At 48.6% G+C, this 13,691-nt stretch overlaps 1 protein-coding gene across 1 annotated transcript; it reads right to left on the bottom strand.

Moving 5' to 3' along the window:
- Positions 1 to 990: 990 nt before the first annotated feature.
- slc6a15 (solute carrier family 6 member 15) lies at positions 991 to 9,573 on the bottom strand. Its single transcript, XM_068739898.1, has 11 exons — positions 9,273 to 9,573; positions 7,984 to 8,141; positions 7,398 to 7,521; positions 7,125 to 7,306; positions 4,676 to 4,786; positions 3,915 to 4,156; positions 3,455 to 3,653; positions 3,172 to 3,364; positions 2,837 to 2,996; positions 2,234 to 2,396; positions 991 to 1,371 (listed from the first exon to the last, which is right to left on the bottom strand). Exons 1-11 carry the CDS (start codon positions 9,571 to 9,573, stop codon positions 991 to 993), a joined length of 2,214 nt encoding a protein of 737 aa, XP_068595999.1.
- Positions 9,574 to 13,691: the final 4,118 nt, after the last annotated feature.

Genomic DNA, 13,691 nt, shown 5'->3' with positions numbered 1-13,691 from the left:
ACTTACTTTGAAGGCGTCAAACAGAACAATCGAGTCGAGACTCTCTTACGGAGCTTTATTCTCTAGTCTAAAGGATCTATTCTTCAGAATCAAACATGAATCGATAAACTATAGTTTGACACTTCGTAATCGTGGTTTCACGTTTGCACGTTTCAAATAGTGGTGCGACGGTGGAATATCACAAGTTGTGGAAGAGTGGAAAGAAGCAGCCGTTCAAATGGTCTGGATCACATTCGATCTTTAATCTTGAAGGGGGGGGGGGGGGGGAAGCAACTGCATTTTAAAGCCATTTCATTGAAAACAGTATTTACAAAAGAGGACTCGGGCCTCACAAACATCAACAGCACATTAGTAAAAAAACAAAAAGGACACGGGAGTTAAAGATCTGAAGGAGTTCTGAACCTTAAAAACATGGAGTGGTGAAACTAATAAATATATTTATAATATTTATATTATATTTACAGAATACCTTAAATATACAACGTTCATCATGTATTCTATAAACAAATATAAATGACTTAGGCACACTTATGTCTCGAACAATCGCGGGAGTGGATTTCAACGGCGCCTGCCGTCCCTCTGGTCATCTTGCTGCTGACGTCGAGACCCGTGATGGACAGGAGGTGGACCTAAACCGCCCCCAGACGTGGGTGAAGTCAACGTGACCTCTTGAACCCCTAAACACGCCCCCTTTGCCTCTTTGCAGATTTTCATCCGGTGGAGCGTCCACATTATTGCTTGCACCTTTTCTCGTCTACAGCATCTGCAAGGAGCATCCTGGTGGATTTGGGACGCGGCCGAGGAAATGCGTTCTACCCACACCGTATTTTTAAGGTCAACAGTCGTAAAGGTTTAGAGATGAGTAAGAGAGCAGCTACGATATCTACAAAGAGTATACAGGACATGGTAAATACACGTAGAAGATGGCTGACGAAATGCACGCGGAGCAGTGGGGGGGGCTGCCGGTATGGCCAGGACTACGAAGTCAGCCTACAAGTCTGACTCAGGCATGTCCGGCATGTCGGCCATCAAGTAGCCGATGCCGTAACGGCCATTGGGCGCGGCGTCCACATCGGGGGCCCCGCTGCCGCACTGCTTGCGGTAAATGCTGTCGCCGGGCATCGGGGAGGGCGCCTCGCTGGGCGGCTTCCCTTGGATCAGGCTGGCGTCGTCGTCGTCGTCCTGCTTGACGCTCTCCTTGATGACGCGGCCCTTCTTGTAGGCCACGGCGGAATGGCAGCCGGAGTTGTCGTCGATGACGTTGAAGAAGCGCAGGCCGAAGATCACGGGCACCGGCATGATGGCCAGCACCACCAGGGAGACGCAGACCACGATGGCCCAAACGGGGAAGCGCAGGTTCTCCACTTTGGCCTGGAGGACAGGTGGGGAAAAGGTGCCGATCAGTTTGAGTTCAGTCGAGCAGGTGGCGGGCGGCCCAGGACGGGACAACGGCTCCTCCCATCAGTCCCACCTCACACGGAATATTTTTGCTGGCTTTGGGAGAAATTGCCTGGATAAAAAGGTTGCGTCTTTTTGTTACACTTACTCCAACAGAACCCTTGAAGGTAGCCGGTTCTGACGGTGCACACGTCTCGTTGGACTGGGTTTTCTGATTGATCATCTAGTTCATTAGCTGATAAGATTCATCATCTGTATCTGATCGCTGCTTGTTTCCTTAAAGGTAAAGTTTCAATCTTCTTCTTCCCCCTCCTCCTCTTTCGGCTCGACCCGTCAGCGGTCTGCCTAAGTTTCACGCCGGACGCCCTTCCTGCTGCCGCCCTCTGCCTCTATCCGGGCTTTGGACCGGCTCAAGGGAGAGGCTGCCGTTAAAGGTCAAGTTACAATCATGCCTGCTAAGTGCAGTAAATAGTTTTAATACGGTAAACCCGCCTCAGACTCATCACTTTAACGCGACACGAAGACATTCTCTGCAGGCGAAACCGAACCGGGTGTCTTGGCAAGGCGCGCCAACGTGAGCGTCACCCGCGTGGCCGCTTTGTCCTGTTCGCCCCTTCGCTCCGCGGACAATAGCTTTTTGAACGCCTTCGTCTTCCCTTGATGTGATCAAACGGGTGCTTAAAGGTCTCTGCATCAGACCACACGTCCTGTTGATTGTCCGAGGGTTAAAAGGCGCCTCCCCCCCGCCTCGCCTTGTTTGCCTTGAACCTTCATTTGCTTTTAACTTGTTCCAGGTTTTTAACAAGCGGGAGACGTTCCGTCCCCGTTGACTCACCTCGTCCTGTCTCCAGGCGTGATAGCTGGGCGGGGTCATGACCATCTGGACGAAGCTGCTGCCCAGCAGGACCAGCAGCAGGACGGGCGTGATGTACTTCCACATGTAGTAGTAGAAGCGGAACGGCGTGAAGCCCAGCATTTCCTTCAGGTCTTCAAAGAATCTAAGAGGTTGGGTCATCAAACGTGAGTTACTCAGGAAGCCGCTGGCCTTTTGTAGCGCCTCTGGTCGTGGCGTTGTGCTCATTCGGGGGTTCCAAAGGGAGCGTGACCTTTAGTAACGGCCTTATTAGACAGGCAAAAGATTTGTGAACGCCGCCTCAGGCTCAACTTCTGTTCCAGCAACAGTTTGTTGTCATGGGAATTAGTCACAGGGAGTAGAACCGAGGGAACCGAACCCGTCGTGAGTGCAGACTGCAACCTTTAAAGGTCAGATCTGGTCGGAACACAGCCGTACCCCCCCCCAAAATGGAAAAACCCCACTTATGTAATAAAATACAATGCATCCAAATTAATTTGCATTAAAATGATACGAGAGAACATTGACGTTTGGGTTTAGTGCACATTGCGTGACGCTACGTCAAAGATTGTGCCGTTTACTTACTTATCAATCCCGTAGATCCAAGCGATTGTGATGTTCTCCAGGATGACCACGAGGAGCAGCGGCAAAGTAGCCGAGTAATCGTCGAACATGGTCACGAAGTAGTTCCCCGAGCGCTGAACGAACACCAGGCCGATGGTGAAGGCCAACGCACAGCAGCCCCCTGCGGGAGGACAGCAGGACGCCGGTTACAGCCCCGTGATAGGACGCCCTCAGCTGCTCCAGGTCAAACAGCACCCGGCATCCCACCCACCCCTCCCAGCAGATCCACGGCCCATTTCTGGTCATCTGATCCTTGCCCGAGTTAAAGCGGAGGTATTTGGAGTTCTCGCTCTCACCTATGAGGAATTCCTTCCGCACTTTGAAGGAGTCTATCAGCGGCGTGAGGATGCCCTCCATGGTGCCGAACATGCTGCCCAAGCCGAGGTTCACCAGCATGAGGAAGAACATGACGGACCAGAAGGGCGAGGCTGGGAAGTGGGTCATGGCCTCTGTGAAGGCAATGAAGGCCAAACCTGTGCCTTGCACCGCCTAGAAAAGTAGAAGGAGAAGCTCGATGTTCACGGCAAATTAGGTGACCTTTTTTTGTAACCCAGGCAACTTCTTTTTTTTTTCTCGTACCTGATTGAGCTCGTCCTCAATGACGCACGGTTCCAGTCCCAGTTTGGGGAAGTCCTTCTCCGTCACCCCCTTGAAGATCTCCATCATCTGATGGTAGTCCTCGGTGGTGACGCCGCTCACGTGACTGAGGTTGATGTGGTGCGGGATCAGACTTTCGTCTATGCCGTTCCCCAGTAACGACACAATCTTGTTTGTGTTCCTAAAAAAAACACCGCAAAGTTAGGCCTAAAAATTTAAACAAAACCGTTTTCGGGCACAGAACGGGCGAGGGTAAACCCATGTGGCCCCTTTAGCAGGGGGGACAACGCTCCCATTCATCGGGTTGCTATGGTACCAGCGTGGACACTCTGCTCAACGCCACGCTGTGAGAACTTTACAGCATATCTTTTCCACACTGCTTCTCTCTGCTTTCAACAATGTCTAAACGGCAGCGTCGCCAGGACGGGAAGCTTCAACTCACAGCGTCACACACTTGTCGTTCATTATGTTAGCTTTGAAGCCCAGCACTGCAAACACCACCAGGGTGGCCAGGATGGAGGTGAAGAAGTTGATAAAAGACACAAGGACGGCATCGAAGTGGCAGTTGTTGTCCCGTTTGTTGTAGCTGGAGAAAGCGATGACGCCGCCGAAGCCCAGGCCGAGGGCGAAGAAGACCTGCGTGGCCGCCTCCCGCCACACCTTGGCCTCCAACATGATCTCCAACTGACAACACAAGGCAGGCAGGCATTCGCGGTTAGCGTTGGAAGGATATGGTTAAATTTCTTCTAACAGAAAGTTTATAAAAAATAAGAGAAAATTATCCAACATTTTTATTTTATTTTTCAGATTCTTAATTGTGAGGATTTGAAACAAAAACTCTTCCAGTCTTTGATTTATGGTTGGTTAAAAGTAGGGGTGTCCCGATCTTTTCTATGCATGATGTTCTGAATCACGAGAACGCGCATGCAGAAGAACCCAAACGTCTGCTGGACACAGAACCCGGTGCCATCTTAAGACTGCCTTTCGAAGTCTTAAGATGTCAGCCGATGAGGCTGAGCAGACGACACGCAGCGACCTCGGCGAGCGGTTGGCTACGTAAAGCATCGGCCTGTTTTCATGGTGATATGATTTCACAGCCTGAGGTGCCATTGGCCTGTTGCTGGTGAGGAACCGGCCAATTACAGAGTAGATCCTTGTTCTGACATAGAACTCAGTTTAGAGGACTTCGTGTGTGTGCGATACCTTCGGCGTGAACATGTGTCGAATCCCATCGTAGGAACCCTTCAGGAGCAGAGCCCGCACCAGGAAGCAGAACAGCACGACGTAGGGGAACAGGGAACTGAAGTACATCACCTGCACGAAAAAGAACCTGATTAAACACCCGGAGTGGGTCAACTTCAGTCACCATGTCTCCTTCCTGTTTGAGAAAGACAAGTCCGACAATGGAGTGTGAACGCAGCCGTAAAGTGTTCGATGAAAGGTGCGTAACCGATGGCAGCAGGGCCCTTTGTGGCGCCGATTAGGCCGTGGGCTCCTTTTCTTTTGCGCCTGTGTTTGTAAGCCTCTCCCAGCCGCCACGTCGGTGTAGGACGGGCAGAAGGGCGTGGGTTCAGACGCAGGGAGATGATTTGGGGTTGAGTCATAACCATGGCTACTGACTCACTGCGTCTCCTCCACGGTGGTCCGTGTGTAGCGCTGAGGGAGAACGCGTGTCGCCTCATCTCAGAGAAGTTCAGAGAAGATGGAGGTGGTTCCGTAGAACGCAGGCTCCTTCTCTGAAAAGCTTTCCCCTTGTTAATGAACGCCCCCCCCCCCCCCGTGTGACTCGGGATAAAAACACACGTGCACATATAAAGGAGGCGGTTTGGACTTTGTTTTATCTCCCACTCTCCTCAGCTGCAGCCGTTTCCTGATTAAGCCTCCAGAACCGTGTTCTTGTTTGAGAACACGGGCCGTGGCCTTGGTCAGCCAAAAGCCAAACATGCAGATATCCATCCTCGGTCTTGCGTCTTATCAAAGAACAGGCTTTTATTATGAAAGATTAAGAGAGCGATAGCTTCCCGTAGGGGGGGGGTCATGTCCGAACATCGTCGCAGTTTGTTTTATTATTGAACTATTTCACTTTAAATCCATTTTACCGCAGCTGTGAAAAACCTCCCTGTACCCCATCATAGCCCCCCCCCTGCGCCTGATACCCTAACCCCCATTTCTTCTGCCACTCGCTTGACAATCAAGCCAAGCCAAAAGAGCGCGTATAACCATGGTAACCAAAATGGTCCGATCCCCTTCACGCCCACCCACACACCGAGAAATGGGAGTGAAATGCAGACGGCGGCCGGGATATTCCTTGAAAAAGGCCTTTGAGGGGGGGGGGGCTTGGGACTCCTTTGTACCGCTGAAACGGGCCTCTTCCGGGGAACGTTCATGCCCATCTGGCTATTCACAAAAATAATAAGGAGGTTGAATTTGACTCAGCGGAGGGACTCCAACATGCTTCATGCTAACAGCGTAGCAACGGTCGTGCTATTTACTGGTGTATCTCGCCAACAGCCAATAAATCCAACAACCTGCAGAGCCCAGGCCGAGATCAAAAACACCCGAGGGCACCGATCCTGTTTTGTCTCGGGCTTTCGGCGCTGAACGCCGAGCAGAAAGACGAGAGCCGAGCCGAGCCGGAGTCGGAGCTGGCAGCTGGAGCGATAAGACTTGAGCTCCGGACAGCGTCTGGATCTGAGGTGTGAATCCTCGCTGGTGATAGCCGTGTTTCCCACGGCGCTACATTACAAACGGCAACTAATGTCTAATATTAGTACACGCTGGCGTCAAAGAAGCACCGTCTCTGCGCCAAAGAAACGGCAAACCCAGCTGATCAATACTGTCGTCTTAACGGGGACCTTTTGGTCCCCTTCGATGAACGCCCCCGGACCGGTTCTTTTAATTTCTGCACCAGTGTTCGGCCGGTTTTTACGCAGTGGGTTTATCCGCAGTAAATACGCCGTACAAACAAACTCACATAAGTTTAAAGCACTTTAAAATGCAGATGTAGCGAAACAGTCTCTGTGATTTAGGATTTATTCCAAAGAGCACATTCCTTGAGTTGAGGTCGTTGACTTTTGGAAGACTGCGCTGCGTGACAGAGTATACCGAACCGCCGGCGACGCCACACTTAACAGGTCCGACGTACGAAGCAGGGATAAAAGAATCAAACAACATTTTCACCCGAGCGCTTTCTGGCAGGATTAGAGCGAGGGACCGTTTTTTCCAATTAGTGCGAGCTTGCCCGTGGACTTAGACGCACACCGGCTAATACGCGTCACATGATGTGAGAAAGCGAAGAGTGATTCCGATCACCTGTAAAAGAGAGCGGAAGAGCCGGGTGAACTCGCAAGTAGATGCCAACTCTTACCCGGCGAGCTAATCCGCCCGGATGCTCGTCACGCTACTGTCAGATTTGCTACGTTAAGATGAAATAAGATGACCTGTAAATCCCACACGGGATCGCAAGAGCTGTCGGAATCAGATCCGAGTCTAAATGGTGAGAGAACGCCGCTCCGTTGGTGGCGAGGCATCAAGGCAGCTTCAAGCCGGCGAGCAAACGCTTGGCAAGAGCTGAACTTTTGTTTCTGCCCATTAGCCGTTACTCCATTTATAGAGGCCACGGTGCCGAGACGCCGAACTAACTCCGCCTCACCTTCCCAGAGGACTGGATTCCCTTGATCATGGCGAGACACACCATCAACCAGGCAGCCAGGAGACATAAGGTCATCTTCCAGTTGAGCCCCCCGCCCTCAGAGATGCTGTCGGAGATGTTCAGAGCGCTGCGGTACCAGAAGTAGGTGGTGGCCGAGCTCTTCTCACACTCCGGCACCACGTCTGTGGAGACGAATACAAAGAGTTTACAGCCGGACATTCTAAAAGCCAGGCAGCGAGCGGCGGCGGCGGCGGCAGCGGAAAACAGCCTTACACTTGGTCTTATTCTTTATGAGCGGACACTCGTGCCATGGCAGAGGCTGCTGGAAGGACTGGGAGAAGTAGAAGAGGCTCCAGCTGATGATGACGTTGTAGTAAAGAGCGACAAAGAAGCACACCTACGGCGAAAACCAGGATTACAGAAGAACTGCTGGATGGATCTGGATGAATGAAAATCTGAAGATGGGTCTTGCTCTAACTTGGATCAATTCAATTCTGAGAGCGATCCGGATAACCGTCTGGATTTTCCCATTTACTTATAATGGAGGCTTAAAAAAAAAATCCTATCTTGTAAAATCTGCATTCAATTCAGTCACCAAAAATCAGTCATAAAGGGGTCCGATATGAACCATCATGAAACATGTATTCTGGTTCTGATCCAGAATGAGGTCAGGAACAAATATTACATTTTAACATTAAAACCCATTTATGGATTCAAGAATCAGTTAAAAATACACATCAACTCTGATTCACTTTGACTTTTCGTGGTTGGTGTATAAAGATACCAAGAACAATCTAGAACCTTTTGGTGCTGATCCAGATCACCATGTGGACGGTGTAGATCCAGTTAGGAGGCTTACCACACAGCTGGCGAACCCAATGCCCCCCATGCGAGGGCTGATGTAGTTCCACACCCCAATGCTGCCCCTGCGGATCCGCTGTCCCACAGCAAGCTCCAGGAAGAACAGCGGGATGCCGATCAACACCAGGAGGATGAAGTAGGGCACCAGGTAGGCTCCTACCGGCGGAAGGAACACAAGCAGCGCGTTGAATGAGGCTCATGCAAAGGGAGCCGCAGGGCCCGGCGTCACAAACGCCATCTAACAGGGTCAAACGCACACACACACACACGCACACACACACCACAGTGTACGTGCAAACTGGAAACTAGAATTTATCTAAATTACAGTTGGATTACTTTGTGGGACTTTGGTAAATATAGCTTGACGGCTTCGGGCTGCGGTGCAACAAAAGGCAGTCCGTTCAGAAGGGACGGTTCGCCTTTTGAACCCTGTTCCGTGTTGGGGGGTGGGGGGGGGTGGGGGGAAGCCCATGACACGCAAAGTTTTTCCACCGCTCACCCAAAATGAGATCACTTCTGTGTGCAGGAAAAGGATAGCTAGCAAAAAGGATTCGTTCTGATTTTCTTTTTCTGCTTTAAAAATGTGGCTCTACTTTACTTTGAAGGTTTGAGGTGATTACTTAAATAAAATAAAATAAAAAAAGGGCCAGGAAACCAAAGTCACCTTTTATTTGCCATTCCAGCTAACATTTTCCTGAAGTGAAACGCCAACGTACAGCGAAGGATTGCTGGTTTTGGATATACCGTAAACCGAATATTTAAATGGCAGGAAATCATTTAAATGTAAAAGATTTCCTTTCTGTACAGACTTCACACCATCAATGGAAAAAAACCCCAACCAACCAATCAGAGAACGCCACGGTGACGGGATTCGCTCTAATTATCTTACATTTAGCATGAAAGACAATTACATCACATGAACATGAGAACAAAAACCGCACACACAATAACACACACATTCTGACCTGCCCTGCTTTTATCTCATTATCTGAATACCAGATCTATTTAAAACAGGCCCGAGAAGACACACACACACACACACACACACACACAGGATTGAAGTATTTGGTTTTAGCTTCAGACGTGTTGCAGATTAATACAAAATACACGTCAAATAGAATAAAAAGCGATGGTATGACATCATCAATATCTATATCTCTAGCATGTCAACAAACTCGACAGATAATGAGCATTGATCCTGTCTGAGATAATAAATAAATAACACCACTCCTCACGATTGGATATCTCTTATGGTCGCCGTTAGTGACGCGTTTGAAGGTAACTCACCCCCTCCATTCTTCTGACACAGGTAGGGGAACCTCCAGACGTTGCCCAGGCCGACAGAGAACCCAACCTGGGCCAGGATGTACTGGAGCTTGCTGTTCCACGCCGGGCGCTCCTCCTCCTCGCCGTCCGACGCCCCTTCCTCCACATCGCACTCGTTCCCTTCCCCTTCATGGCTGTTGACGATCAGAGAGCTCTTCTTAAAGGAATCCTCACAGGGGTCCTCGTTGGAAAGCAGGTCTCTGACAGACTCCGTGACATCTTCGTCAAGCTCTCTCTTGACGGCCTTGCTGTTTTTGGGCATTTGATAAAAGCAAACAAAGGCCAGGGGTAGGGTGGGGGGGTGGGGGTGGAATGTCTTGTTGGTCGGCGGGCTGGAAGGACAAGGCCGGTATCAGTGAAAAGTCGCCTTAAGCAGCGCGTTTGAGGATTTGGATTTTTGGTTCCGAGGTGTTTGAGACACTTTTGTGAAGGACTGAATGGCCAGGAGGAGGTTTTATCTCGTCATCGTCACCAAATGTCTGTGAGGCAGAAGAGGAAATGTTACGTTGAGTACGCTCACCAATAAAACGGAAGGGAGAAGTTTAAACACAATGAAACGTGTTCATCGCTTCCTTTAAACGTGCTGCCTAACGGGTCAAACCGGTGCAACCAGAACTAGCCAGTTTATTTTGGCAAATTAACAGGAAGAATTAAGAACACACACAAACGTACCTTATGCAAATAGGTCTACGTAAATCAACAGAGAAAAGCAAATTAATTAACGCAAATTCTTTCAGTTTGGTTTTAAAAAAAAAGGAGAGAGATTCCTCACAAGGAAATCACGTGGCTCAGGGAGGTTGCCTTCAAAGAGCTCCAGCCCGGTTGGGGACGCTGCTGGGACGGGGGGGACGGGGGGGACGGGGGGGACGGGGGGGGGGGGTGGAGGGACGCAGACTAATCGCGTTTCCAGCCTCCTGAATAATTGAAGCTGGGAGCTCATTTGCATACGGACCCAAACACTCCTCTCCTCTGCGGGAATATCCTCCCTCACCGCTGAAATACATTCCAGATAATAACGTGGACGCGAGCGCGCACGCGGCCATTCCCTAAATCCACGCGCACACACACGCTCAAATCCCAGCCTATTGTTGGTGTTATTACGCATAAAATACACAATCATTGTTTGTTTTCCGACGCTAAATATTTTCCAAATCACGCAGCAAAATATCCCGGAACTGTACTCCCCCCATGTAGAATTAAGACATGCGCCCCCCCCGCCCTTCAACAAGCAGGATTAAATGATTAATAGATTTCCTTTACCGCTTACAGATTAGCCTGGTTCGTATGAGGCGAAGGCCGTTTCATAAACATCGCATCCAGCCTGACGCTCAGGAACAGGCGCTATTCTGGAAGCTGCTGCGCGTTTATTTTGGGGAATGTTTGACCGAAAAAAAACACACAAACGTGTTTCTTTTCTTTTTCTTTTTTTCATCATGTCTGCACGTGATTTAGGAATAATGAGTCAAAGAGAAGCACGGGAATGAAAAAATAAAAATGAAAAATATAAATAAGGTGATTTTTCTCGTCACATTATTCGTTTATTATCCTCCCCCATAAATAAATAAAGCATAAACGAATACGAGCTCTCCCTCCCGCCCAGTCTTTGTGACATCCGTGTGAGGTGTTTCATCATTCACTGGCTGCCCCACATCCTGCGCACTGGTACCTCACGCTGCCTCACGCATCATTACGCATCATTACGCATCACGCCCCGCAGCCCGCGCTGAATTACACCGAGGGCGCGGCGGTACTCACCGGTGGAGGGGTAAAAAAAAAATCAGCCGTCAGAAATAATTCTCTCAAGGAATGAAGTTGTGAGAGCACATGCACGGGGAAGGCATCTCCACCTGCGTCTGGGAACCCGACTGTCGGTGTGCCGCTCCGTTCCCGGTGCAGCAGAGACATTAACGCGCGTCCAAAAACGCGGAACGGTCAAGGGGGGAGCCCCGCCTTCGAGACGCCTATGACGTGTACTTTGACCAACCGCACCTACGGTATATTAAAACAAATATAAGTTATAAACAGGCATTTGAAATAGACTATGATGATTATCAGAAGGATAAGTATTTAAGATGGATTTGGCATCTTTGCCCAGCTGGGAACCCCCCATTTGTTCTACTTGGTACAGTCCACTATAACAAGGAAGGGGCTGGCTGACGAGTGATGATGATGAATATATTTATTAGATAGAATGTTAGAGTACAAGTACAGTCAAACAGGACATATTTTTTTATTTCATTAAAGGAATGTCAGCGCACAGCCAAATTTGTATCCACGAGTTCATCCCGAGACAACAGTAGACACACACACACACACACACACACACACACACACACGCACACACAGTGGAGCTCAGTGGTACCTTATAGGTGAACTGTAACCTCTCCAGGCACCAGTCCACACTCATGGAAATAAAACTTATATGTAAATACTAATAGTTTCTAAATATCAAGCTACACCAATTCACTACTTGATTGTCGTGTTTAGAAGGTTTTGGGTTTTGTTGGAAAATAATGAATAACGTTTGAAATCTGCTCCAGAATCTATCCCCACCAGAACCAACAGATCCAACATGCAACCGTAGACAAAAACAAAAAAACAAAGAAAGAAAGACCGTAATCCCCAAATACCAAAAGGCCTTATTTTGTGTTTGGATTAAATATTGAACAGTTTTTGTGTAATTCTCCAGAAGGAAGCGTGAGATGCAGGCAGATAGGATGGATGGGCCTGGTTCCTTTCCTCATCATGCTCATGATGGAGGATAATAAAGTCCAGATGAGCGTTAAGCAGTAAACGAGTGTCATCCATCACATGGCGCTGAGGCATGGCAGCTAGGAAGGTTTCCTTGATCTTGCTATTCCCATGTGTTTGTAGAGGATCTGCTACTCTCATCTTCTCTGTTTGATCCGGAGACTTTGTACGGAAGTGAGGTTAGATTTTCAGTTAATGCAACCATTTCCCTAGCTATACGCACAAGTAAAGTCAAGCTACCACCTTGTTTTGTGGCCCGTTAGTTGATTTGATGATGAGAATGATTTCCCCATTTCATAAAGCCAGTAGAGAGAATGAAGATCAAATAACACAATCATAACTCAGATAAGAGAAAATTTAAATTCCTCCCAGCCGACTATACTCATTATGTTCTGGTCAAAATGTAGCGGTGTTCTGGTGCTGTCTGTTTAGCACACCTGAACAGCTTTTGGTGCAAACCTGGCTGCTGGAATCATTGTAACCATATTTGGAGTTCCCCTCACGGGACACTCCGAGCAAGACGTCTCATCTTGACTGAGACGGAAACACAGAAATGTTCCAAAGAGGCATTTTCCTTTATTGGAAATTTTAACAAAAAGCAGTTTTTACTCCATAAATCTTTTTACTGAGCTTTAATTAATTGAGTGTTTTATTGTCCACATATATATTTTGTTCTATATTTTTTTATTCATCCATCCGTCACGTTCTTTTACAGCTGGAACGTGGCTGAGGGGGGTTCATGGTCAAATGGGACAGGGTGAATGCAATAAAAAGGTTTGGGACAAAAATAAAATCTTCCAGCTATGTGACAAGGCTAAAAGCCCCTCTATGTATTATTTGGGGTGTGACACACGTGTGTTACCTGCTGTGTATTTTCAGCAGGTCATGTATATCCGAGGCTCGACAAACGGCATGAGAACGTGAGAAAGCCTGAGCTGTGAAATAGCAATGACTCACAAACGCCCCGAGGTTCACTGAGTTAACCACATCCCCTCCGTTCCTTTCCTGTCTCTCTCTGCTAAGTCCTCCCATCTAACTGTCTGCGCCATCATCTGAGACGTTCAGAAGACTTTAGAGACTCTGACTGAGCTGGCTGTGTGGGCGCAGGATGAGTCAAAACAAGCCCATCATGCAAATGGGTGAGGAAGGTGCACTCCAGATGATGTGTGGGAATTCTTAAGTGCAGGTTGACTAAAATGTTCTCTGGTGCTACTTGAATGACGCAGATCCACCAAATAAAGATACCATTTGCATGCCAGAGAAGAAATGAATCAAAGGTTTAAGAGTGGCTCCATGAAGTTAGAAAATGAAAGTCCCACTCCAGAGTTTTTAGCAGAAAACTCGAGAGCAATTATGGGTGATTGTGATCATGTGTTGATGGGCAGAGTGTCTTCACAAGCAGCAGAGCAGAGATAGTGCATAATGTCATCAAGCGCACTCGGATTAAGGATTAAAATGTGCGCTCATTCATCTGTCATTGCTGTTTTTAGTGTAATCTGTAAGCAGTGAACAGAATCAGGTATCGGGCCCTACAGGTAAACTTAGAGGTCACCGTAATGTGCTGGACCTCAAACATTTTGAAAGTGCCGCATGGTCTACTTCTATCTTCTTAAATGCAGACAGGAGTTC

This window comes from Brachionichthys hirsutus, chromosome 5 (assembly GCF_040956055.1).
Source record: "Brachionichthys hirsutus isolate HB-005 chromosome 5, CSIRO-AGI_Bhir_v1, whole genome shotgun sequence".
Lineage (NCBI taxonomy): Eukaryota > Metazoa > Chordata > Actinopteri > Lophiiformes > Brachionichthyidae > Brachionichthys > Brachionichthys hirsutus.
The sequence above is the reverse complement of the archived record's forward strand: the minus strand, read 5'-3'. Positions and strand labels throughout refer to the sequence as shown.